General features: G+C 44.4%; 1 protein-coding gene across 1 annotated transcript in view; it reads left to right on the top strand.

Moving 5' to 3' along the window:
- tsc1b (TSC complex subunit 1b) overlaps positions 1 to 11,093 on the top strand; it is a gene marked incomplete in the record, with an annotated part of 33,693 nt that overhangs the window by 11,961 nt on the left and 10,639 nt on the right. The window contains 14 exon segments of the mRNA XM_014002437.1: positions 1,071 to 1,189; positions 1,450 to 1,615; positions 1,696 to 1,817; positions 2,042 to 2,135; positions 2,570 to 2,677; positions 2,748 to 3,366; positions 3,466 to 3,509; positions 5,566 to 5,732; positions 5,841 to 6,023; positions 7,907 to 8,017; positions 8,298 to 8,420; positions 8,513 to 8,700; positions 8,815 to 9,015; positions 10,640 to 11,093. Coding sequence (XP_013857891.1) covers positions 1,071 to 1,189; positions 1,450 to 1,615; positions 1,696 to 1,817; positions 2,042 to 2,135; positions 2,570 to 2,677; positions 2,748 to 3,366; positions 3,466 to 3,509; positions 5,566 to 5,732; positions 5,841 to 6,023; positions 7,907 to 8,017; positions 8,298 to 8,420; positions 8,513 to 8,700; positions 8,815 to 9,015; positions 10,640 to 11,093 — 2,699 coding nt within the window.

Below are 11,093 nucleotides of genomic sequence, written 5' to 3'. Positions count from 1 at the left end.
AGTGGTTTTTAGGGTTTTTCAGCCTTCCTATGCCCTTTTTACTTGTTTTATGGTGGTTTGAGGGTTTTTCAGCACTTCCAGGCCCCTTTTACTTGGATTTTAGTGGTTTTTAGGGTTTTTCAGCCTTCCTATGCCCTTTTTACTTGTTTTATGGTGGTTTGAGGGTTTTTCAGCACTTCCAGGCCCCTTTTACTTGGATTTTAGTGGTTTTTAGGGTTTTTTCAGCCTTCCTAGGCCCTTTTTACTTGTTTTATGTTAGTTTGAGGGTTTTTCAGCACTTCCAGGCCCCTTTTACTTGGTTTTAGAAGGTTTTTAGTTGTTTTTGGTCTTCCTAGGCCCCTTTTACTTGGGTTTTAGCGGTTTTTAGTGTTTTTCAGCCTTCCTAGGCCCTTTTTACTTGTTTTATGGTGGTTTGAGGGTTTTTCAGCACTTTCAGGCCCCTTTTACTTGGTTTTTGAAGGTTTTTAGTTGTTTTTGGTCTTCCTAGGCCCCTTTTACTTGGGTTTTAGCGGTTTTTAGTGTTTTTCAGCCTTCCTAGGCACTTTTTACTTGTTTTATGGTGGTTTGAGGGTTTTTCAGCACTTCCAGGCCCCTTTTACTTGGTTTTTGAAGGTTTTTAGTTGTTTTTGGTCTTCCTAGGCCCCTTTTACCTGGATTTTAGTGGTTCTGAGAGGTTTTCAGCCCTCCTACTCCCTTTTTTATTTGCTTTATGGTGTTTTTGATGGGTTTCAGCACTCCTAGGCCCCTTTTTTACCTTGTTTTTGAAGGTTTTTAGTTTTTGGTCCTCCTAGGCCCCTTTTACCTAGGTTTTAGTGGTTTTGATGGGTTTTCAGCCCTCTTAGGTCCCTTTTACCTGGTATTTAGAATTTTTTGGAGGTTTTGAGGGGTTTTCTGCCTTCCTTTGGTTTCAAGTTATGCACACTTTGGCAAGCCCTTTTTAATTTTTTTAGATATTTTCTAGTTATATTGTATACCACTGAGGTAATTTTGAGACCTGAATCTGATGTCGGCTTGTTTTTTCCCGGTGTTGATTTCYAAATTGATCAAACCGTTTGTCTTCTTGACAACAGGAAGCTCTTCGTCGACCCCGTTCTCCACTCCGCGGCAGCCGCTGCCCCCGCCCCTGTCCTTGCCCCCCTTCTCAGGGACACAGTCCTCGTACCGCAGCCCGCAGACCTCCAGACGGCAGGTAAGACCATCCATAATGGGGATCCGGAGCTGTCAGAAACCCGTGTTTCACAACGCAGGATTGGTCAGTAATTAATGACCGGGGGAGTAATGTCCTGACAACGATGTCACGGTCTCAGTGAAATGAAAGGGTGAACAAGTGAAATACCAGACTTTAACACATTTTCAAGGTTTTTAAACACATTGATCTCTTTGGTTTTTTGCTTTAACTGTTTTTAAGTTGTGAAACAAAGCGTTACTTTTCTGTTTCTCATCGTGCAGAACTCCACCTGTGAACTGAACTCTTCCTGTGGGGGGAAGGACCCTCTGTGGAGCCCCTCCTCTTTGTGTGGCATGGCCACGCCCCCTTCCTCGAGGGGCATGTCGCCCAATCTGGAGCTCTCCCACAGTGCCTCCCACTTTCCGAGTCGCTTCCACTGCACATCAGGTACGCCTCAGACCCCCCCCCGCCTCGCCTCGTTTTAGTGTCGCAGCCGAAATTTCTGTCTTTGTGTTTTTGTCGATCAGGGGGGAAAGGAACGCCGGCCTCCAGCACTCCCGCCACCTCCTCCCCGCCTCCTGCTCTGTCAGATGACTTCCCTGTTATCTCCTTACCAGCCAACACGGTCCAGTCCAGTCCTCCGAGAAGAGTAAGATGTTTCCACACGATCGAAAATGCAAACTCAGCAATATTTTAACACCTGAAAACAGTAGCAAGTTGTCTTTTTTTTTTTAGCTGAGTTGTTTAAGATTTAATCTAATATTTAATCTCATACCTGCTGGTTTCTTTGCTCAGATGATTGAAGTTGTAAAGTAAGACGGTATTTTCTTTTTTAAAAGGTTTAAATTAAAGAAATGTTTTTGACATTTTAAGGATCGTCGGCAAGGAGAAACCGGCAAACCTGGACTGGTGAGACAGGAACCGGTCAGAGAGACGGAGAAGAACGTAGAGGGGTCCACCATCAGAGGTTAGACAACTTCTTAAAAAATTTACCTCGACACATCCAGGTAATGACTTTGTTGCTTGTGTGGGGGTTAAACGTACATGCCTCCCCGCCAGGTTTTACACGCGCTGCGGGAAACCCTGTTGTGAAAAGAATGTCAGCAGGTGTGTTTTCAAAATAAAAGCCTGCATAAAATCACCTAGACTCACAAAGCAAAAATAAAGTTTAAAACTGTAAACCAGGCAGGATCAAAGGATGTATCTGAAGACCTAAAACTTGAAATTTTAAGCCACAAATGTGCTTTTAATGAGCTCAAACCTGTTATTTCCTGTGAAGCTAACCTGAATGAGATCAATCCATCCTCCCAGCAGTGACCACGACATTAAACCGGCTGTTTTTGTGTTTTCTCGACTCTTATTTTCTTAAAACGTGTGTTTGTGACGTGTTTTTCTGCTCAGACGCAGGAACGTCAGCGAACGTGTCGATGACGCTGACGGAGCTGTCGGTCTTCATGAAGAAGCAGGAGCTGGACCTTCAGCTGCGAACGGAAAAGGAGAGAGAAGAAGGTGAGTGAGCGTGAGCTGCTTTGATTTGATGGATTTAGTCCTCTCTGTTTATTGTTTGTTTGTGCTGCAGCTGCCATCACCGAGGAGCTGCTGAAGCTCACCGAGGATAAGCAGGAGCTGCCGGACCTGCGGGGCTTCGACTCTCCTTTCTTTCACACCACCGAGACCCTGACCGGCAGCCAGACGCAGGACAAGACCTCCTCGGACCCCGGAGCCCCCGCCCGGGAACGGCGCCGCGCCGCGTCCACGCCGGACAAGACCGAGGTCTCCGTCGGCAGCGACAGGGGCCTCGCCGGAGGGGACTGCAGGAGCTCCTCCCTGGAGCAGTCCTGGTCCTTCCAGTCCGGCTTCACCCCCATCGAGCATCACTTGCACAGGAGCCCGTCGGCGCCCGAAGACGAGGCAGGAAAATTCGGGACGCTCTCTCCGAGCCCGTGCGGCAAGACCCCGGCGCCGGTGCCCTACGAGTCGTTCTTCGACCTGGCCCTGCCCCGGGCCGCCTCGCTGTTCATGGGCCAGAGGACGTCCGAGGCGGTCCACAAGTCCACGATGGAGAGGCTGCTGCAGCGGGAGGAGGGGCTGGAGGACGGCGAGGAGGAGGAGGAGGGTTTCGTGTCTGCTTCGCCACTGGAGGTGCTGGATCGCCTTGTTCAGCAGGGGAGTGACGCCCACGATAAAGTTCTCAAGAGGTGAGGGACCAGCTCACCAACTTGGTTCTCATTTCATAGAACTGGGACGTTTGGTGTCTACGATCCTTTTAATGACTTCTTTTTTTTCCCCCTCTGCAGATTACCTTTGCCAAGTAAGTCAGCTGACTGGACACATTTTGGAGGTAAAACATTCAGCAGAACGGGGTCGCAGTGAGGACATTAGAGTTCGATAAATGAAAGTCCCAGTTTAATAGGGTTTGATGATATGGCACGTCCTGGTCACTTGACCAATTTAAATCGCTTAAGTGGGAAAGATGTGTTCTYCAGGGTGTCTGCGGGTCCTTAAAAAGTCTTAAATTTATTTTAAAATGTGCAAGTTGGTCTTAAATTTGTTACTCAAAGGTCTTAAATTTTGTCAGGCAGAAGCGATTAAAGTTCTCCGTCTCCCCCGGCCGTCTCTGCAGAACCATCGCTTATATTTTCGGTCTTAAATTTCATTCAAGATGGTATTAAAAAGGTCTTTGGTTTGATCTCTTTGGTCTCTTTGGTTTGATCTTTTTGGTTGGTGTGATTTCTTTGGTCTCTTTGGATTGATCTCTTTGGTTGTTGTGATCTCTTTGGTCTCATTAATTTGATCTTTTTGGTGTCTTTGGTTTAATCTCTTTGCTGTGATCTCTTTGGTTTGATCTCTTTGGTGTGATCTCTTTGGTTTGATCTCTTTGGTGTGATCTCTTTGGTTTGATCTCTTTGGTGTGATCTCTTTGGTTTGATCTCTTTGGTGTCTTTGGTTTGATCTCTTTGGTTTGATCTCTTTGGTGTCTTTGATTTGATCTCTTTGGTGTGATCTCTTTGGTCTCTTTGATTTGATCTCTTTGGTCTCTTTGATTTGGTCTCTTTGGTGTGATCTCTTTGGGGTCTTTGGTTTGATCTCTTTGGTTTGGTCTCTTCTTTGGTTTGATCTCTTTGGTGTGATGTCTTTGGTTTGATGTATTGGGTCTCGTTTGTGTGATCTCTTTGGTGTGATTTCTTTGTTGTGATCTCTTTGATCTCTTTGGTCTCTTTGGTTTGATCTATTTGGTCTTGTTGGTGTGATATCTTTGGTTTCTTTGGTTTGATCTCTCTGGTCTTCTTGGTTTAGTTTCTTTGTTTTGGTCCTTTCAGTTTGGGTCTAATTTCTTTTCCTCTCTTGGTTTGATTGTTTCTTTTTTTCTTTGGTTTCTTTCTTTTCTGTGGTTTGTTCTTTCTATCCTTTCTCCATTTTATTTTTTGCAAAGTTAATTTTTTTGCTCTGAAAGGTAGAACACAAGCTCAAACCAGGACAGGTTATACCGCGCCTCCTTCACTGTCAGTCGAGCCTGCAGCTGAACTGCTGCGGTCCAACGAGTCACAAGATCATGAGTTTTAAACTGAAACTGTGGTGAGGATTGTGACTCAGATCCTGAATCATGATTGCACCTTAAAAAAATACTTACTCTCCACCGCTCTGATAAAAGCTTCTTTCATAAGCGCTGCAGTCGGGGCGTTATCTAATCATCCGTCACGAGCTCATCAGTCATCACTGTTAGGTTTAAGTTAACATTTGCCACAGGAATCTAAATTTCTGCTTCTCAGAATGAAACTGCTGGTTCCTGCTCTGGACCTGATAATTAACTGATGGGAGTCATGGCACGTTCATTCAATCTTCTCTTGTCTTTTTTGTGCCTCATGGGGAGAAAGGTTTGTTTTCAGACCTGAAAACCTTTGCTGGGTCAGGTGACCCATCGGCACAAACATTTTCGGTGAATTGAAGCAAATATCAATTATTATTGTGAAATTTACTATATGGGCTGAACAACATTAGCACCAATGATAAACAAACTGAGGGGGCGGAGTTAAACATCCGTCAGTCATTCGGTGAAGACCTTAATTGAACAGGGATGTGGATAGTCAGCCCTTTGGATAGACTCGGATTTTCTTCAGACTTTTTGTCACCATATTGGTTACAATATTTTTAATTTGTTTATTAGGTATTTAAAATTTTTTTGTAAGTCAGTCTGCCTATTTAAAGGATGGGTGGTAGTCACAGGGATGTTTGGCATCATGATGTGTGCCACACTGAACCAGAAAACCATATTTTGGACTTTTTGATTTCATTTGTTTTTGCAGTTTTGTTGTTTTTTAACACTTTAAGTAGTAATAATTGTATTTTCCCGTTGTGCATGTTCGCCTGGGTTGATTTGCTCTTCGTTTTTTTCTCAGGCTCGGCTCCTCTGGACGAGCTGCACACGCTGCGCAGCCAGCTGTTCCTGCTGCACAACCAGCTGCTGTACGAGCGCTACAAGAGGGAGCAGCACGCCGTCCGCAACCGCCGCCTCCTCCGACGCATCATCAACGCCACCGCGTTGGAGGAGCAGAACAACGCCATGGCAAGTCTGGGCTGCTCTCCGTCGAAACAAAACATCTGGAACACATCACCTAAGATGGCTGAAGCTCCTTCGGTTCTTTTAACCTGATCTCGGTGCGTTCTGGTGCAGAAGGACCAGCTGAACCTGCAGAGCGTGGACATCCTGTCCCTGAGGGAGAGTCTGCACGTGGAGCAGCAGCGCTACCGGCAGCTGTGGGACGACCGCGAGACGGTGGTGACCCGGCTGCACAACCAGATCCGACAGCTGCAGCAGAGCCGGGATGACTTCTACACCAAGAACCAGGAGCTGCAGGTACCCTCAGAACTGCAGCAAAACCCATTTAAATTTTTGATCCAAACCTTTTCAGATCCGAGATTTTAAAAAACGTAAAAAAAAAACCTTTTGTTGTACGTCTCTTAAAAGCTCGATTTATTTTCTTTTTTTTCACCTTGAAACATAATTATTTCCTTTAACCCAGTATTTTAGGTGGATTTTGTGTGTCGACACTTCAAACCCCCCCCCCCCCCCCACCCCACACACACACACACACAAACACACACACCATAAGTTTACGGAAGTTTACAAAGTTTATGTGCATACAAAAAATAAGTTACGAACTGACAAACAACAACTGCTAAAGCTGCAACATGGCCTTCTACCTCTATCCAAGCCGGCACAATTTATTCTGTATGTTTTCCTCTGTCTTCATAAAATAACTGCAGTAACCTCCACGTCACTTACTAAATTTACGGAAGTTTACGACAATTTCCGTAAAGTAACCAACAGAACGGAAGCAGAGATTGTGATAACACACTACAGCTACTGAAGCTGTAATATCACTACCCACTGGYACAATTTATTCTGTTTGTGTCTTCGTCTGGTTTCATAAAATTACAATTTTTAAAACTTTACAAAATGTATGTAAAGTTCCCGACAAACTGGTAACGGAGATTATGACAACTGCTGAACTTCACTATCTACCTCCTTGATCCAAACGGCGCAATTTATTCTTTGTGTTTTTCTGGCTTCCTTAAATGTGGTTACCACCACTCACTTACGAATTTCACGGAAGTTTACAAAATTTACGTAGTGTAAAAAACTCAGAGAACCCGAAAATTGGCAGTGTCCTGAAGGCATCCTGAGCTGAGTTTAATTCTTATTTTATCATTTTTATCACTGTTAAACAAAATCATTTAGTTTAATCCCGGCTTTTAGGTACAGTTTTGGGAGAGGGCCTTGAAACATTACACACCCCCAACCGCACGCTTACAAAGTTTACAGACGTTTACAAATTTATGTAAAGTAACAGACGGACTGTAAGCAGAGATTGTAAAAAACACATCTACTGAAGCTGTAAAATCGCTACCCCCTCCTCTATCCAAGCCGAAGCAATTTATTCTGAATGTGTCTTCCTTTGGATTCATAAAATAAATGCCGTTAYTCCCACGCTGCTTATGAAATTGACTAAAGTTTGCAAAATTTACGTAAAGTTACAGATGGACTGGAAGCGAAGATCGTGAAAGCAATACACAACAACAGCTACTAAATCTGTAACATCGCTAACTACTTACTCTACCTAAGCTGCAGCAATTTATTATGTTTGTGTATTCCACTATCTTCAATTATTGCTGTCACCCCCACATCGCTTACGAAATTTACGGAAGTTTACAAAAATTTACGGAAGTTTACGAAATTTACGTAGTCTTAAAAAAACAAACCTTCAAATCACGAGGGCGTCCTGAGCTGATGTTCGGTTGTCAGTTTATCATTTTTATTACCGTTAAGCATAATCATTTAGTTTAGCCCAGGCTTTTAGGCACAATTTTGGTAGCGGACGTCAACTTTAGGCACCCCCAGCTGCCTGCTCACAAAGTTTACGATATTTATGTGCTTGAAAGAAGTTATGAACTGACGAACAACAGCTGAGAAAGCCGTAACATTGCTACCCACCTCTATCCAAGCTGCCGCAGTTTATCCTTCGTGTGTCTTCCCCTGTTTTCAAAAAATTAATCGCAGTCACTCCCGCGCCGCTTACAAAATTTTCAGAAGTTTACGAAATTTACGAAGTGTAAAAAAAAAATCAACTTTCTGCGAACCCAAGGTGTCGTAAATCATCAGAAAACCCATCACCTGACTGTAAACATCACACCCCTCTAGCTAAATGCCTGTTTTAACCTGAGTGTTTTTTTCCACAGAGCAAGTTACAGGAAAGTCAGAAGAGGATGGACGAGCTGGAGGCGGAGCTTCAGAGAGCCAACAATAAAGTGGGACACACCGGTCACCTCCTCAACCAGATGACTGTCAAAGTAAAAGAAATAATAAATGTGTTTCATTGTTAATTTGCTGCTGGAGAAGTTAGCGAGGAGCTGCTTGTGTCAAGCTAGCATTAGCCTTTAGCTCGTTTACAACAAGTGACGTAAAATCTAAACAACGTATTTACAGCAGCTGATTTATTTCTGTATTTTTTGATGAATGAGCCAAAGTCACAGCGTAACGTCTCCCCAAATCCTCTTGGACAGGTTTTTATTTGTAGCCTAATTGCTTCTTTGTCCTCCGTCGTCGTTGTTTGTCTCGTTTGTCCTTCAGCTGAGCAACAGCGAGAGCACCCAGCAGCAGATGAGCTTCCTGAACAAGCAGCTGCTGCTCCTCGGGGAGGCGCATAAGCTGTCGGTGCAGGAGCTGGAGCACGCAGGAACCAGTAAAACAAAGGTACGACGGGAGGAAAGTGTCAAACGAGACACTAGTCCTCCATTTTTAAGCGTTATTTTTAAATRAAGCTCCTCCTCTGATTTCCGCCGCAGGAGGCTCAGATGCTGCAGAAGTCTCACGCCAAGGAAGTGGAGACGCTCCGGCAGAGCCTGGTGGTCCAGGGCCAGAAGCTGGAGGCGGCGCAGCAGAGGGTCGCCGAGCTGGAGACCCACCTCTCCAAGAAGGAGCACCTCATCGCGGAGCAGAAGAAGTTCCTGGAAGACGTGAAATGTCAGGCGAAGTGAGTGTTTGTTTGCAGATCAGAGGGAGAAGATAAAAAACCTGCTCCTGTGTTTGAATCTCTTTCATCACACAAGTCTTTGTTCTGAACCCCCCCCCCCCCCCCTCTCTGCAGGGCGGAGCTGCAGGCCTCAGACAGCAGGTACCAGGCTCAAAGGAGGATCGCTCAGCTGCTGCAGACTGAACTCCTGCAGCTCTACAGCCGGGTGGAGATGGAGGCTCCGGCCGGTCCCGGCAGCTGCAGCAGGAGCAGCAGCAGGAGCAGGAGTTCACCTCCAGGGGGCAGAGTCGACACGCACGCTGCTGCAGCCTCCAGGTCAGGTTTGACTCTCCGACGTTCAGACGTCAGACGGGAAATCTCACAAAACCTCTCGATCAAACGTGAGGTCAGAGAAAACCAACATGGCCGACGAGGAAGATTCAACGAAATTACTCAACGGCAGGGCCCAAACATCCAGCAAGTAGTCATTATGTAAATAAAACTAGTTTTACAAAGAGATGTTACCTTTTCAAAGAGTTATTTTTGCTGCATTTTTTATAAGGTTTAATCATTTAATTTAATTTAAAACTAAAATTTTACAAACAAAAAAATACAAATCAAAAATAAAATGAAATGCAGCAGAAAGAAGAAAAATTTTAAATTTGCCCCCTTTTAAGAAAAGAAGATAAAATAAACAATACTAATAGTCTTTAACTAAAAAAAAAACAATAATCCTCCTCAAACAAAAAATGTGTATGAGTAACAATATTCTTTTTTATATTTCTTCAACAAACCAATTTTAATCATTCTCTTAAACAAAAACATTGATCTGGCGTTTTTAACAGCACTTTCTATAATTTTATTCCCTGATTTAACGCACATYGTTCCTTCAAACTGTTTTAAAATAYAAGTTTSACAAACATCTCATTCCCCTTAAGATTATAACAGCTCTCATTTTTAACAAAATTTAACTGGATGTTTAGAGGTAATATGTTTTTAATCATGAATACAACCTTCAGATCCCTATGGAATAAAAGTAGTGATAATAAAACATCAAAAACAACAATAACACACTATTTAACACAAATAATACTTTGACATCTCTGACTTGCCAAATTTTTAAACAATTTTATTTTCACCTTCATAGTTTTATCTTTGTAGTTTTAACTGTCTTGAGTGTTCATAGAAATGTTTTTTTACCRGCTTGTAGCAAAGATTCTGCTGTTTCTGATACCAAACATGTCTGTGTTTAACTGAAAGAACTTATAATTATTAGAGTAGAAAACCGAGAGTGTGAGATGAATGAACCAGTGGACGGGCTGAACTTTGGTCACACAGTTGAATAGCCCTGCTCATCATTATCAAAGTGTTGGACGGGCAAAACCGGGTCAAAAAGAACACGATAAGTAGAGCTGGGCGATGTGGCGGGAAAATGTATCACGATATCAGAGATAATTATTAAGTTTTTGCTTTACCTGTTTGAAATAGTCTGTGTGTATTTTTATTATTAGTATTATGGTTTCAGGAATAGAAATAGCTTCATTGTCCCGCCGAGGGGAAATTCAGATGTCACAGCAGCATCAGTACAGATTCACACACTTGTTACTTTACAAACTATAGACAGTACACAAAATTACCACTAACTAGCAATGATACGACTACGAATAATAAAAATACAATATAAAGGATTGTGCCAGAATAAAAAAAGAGATGTTTTTGTTTTAGAGGCTGTAGTTACTTATCTGAGTTTGATAGGTAATTATCAAAGGAGCGTTATCACAGATCCTTCCTCCCTTCAGCTGTCAGACTCTATAAGCAGCACCACGCCCAGAAATCACAGTAAACGACAACCTTTTAGTGGTTGTTCTGCTAAATGTCCTAACRGTGAGAATTTTAGGTGTTTTATTGGAAAGATTTGTTCATTTTTGTTGCGTTTTCTTGTCTTTGTTTGGACCTCCAGCGTGGTGATGCCAGATGGACCAAGTAGAGTTCACCCCCGTGAGGCGGCGGGCGGCAGGTCGCCTCACGGTTCGCCTCGGGGCAACGGCACCACTTTACCGTCGAGGCAGCCAAAGGCGAGCAACTCTTCCAAGTCTGCGGCCAGCTCCATGAACGGAGGTCAGGACTTGACTCCGCCTCCTCCGCTGCCGCCGCCGCTGCCGCTGCTGGTGGAGCCCGCCCAGTCCTGCCCCCACGCCAACCTGCTGGCGTCCCTGCCGGCTTCAGACGCGCCGCTCACCGTGGGCTCRTACCCCAGCGCCAAAAGCTTCCTGGGCATGAAGGCCCGCGAGCTGTTCCGCAACAAGAGCGAGAGCCAGTGTGACGAGGACCAGCCGCCKCCGCCGCGCCTGGCCGGCCTCGCCCACGGCCTGAAGACCGAGCTGTGCGTGGAGCCGCCCCCCGCCCCCGCCGAC

This window comes from Austrofundulus limnaeus, unplaced genomic scaffold (assembly GCF_001266775.1).
Source record: "Austrofundulus limnaeus strain Quisiro unplaced genomic scaffold, Austrofundulus_limnaeus-1.0 Scaffold13, whole genome shotgun sequence".
Lineage (NCBI taxonomy): Eukaryota > Metazoa > Chordata > Actinopteri > Cyprinodontiformes > Rivulidae > Austrofundulus > Austrofundulus limnaeus.
The sequence above is the reverse complement of the archived record's forward strand: the minus strand, read 5'-3'. Positions and strand labels throughout refer to the sequence as shown.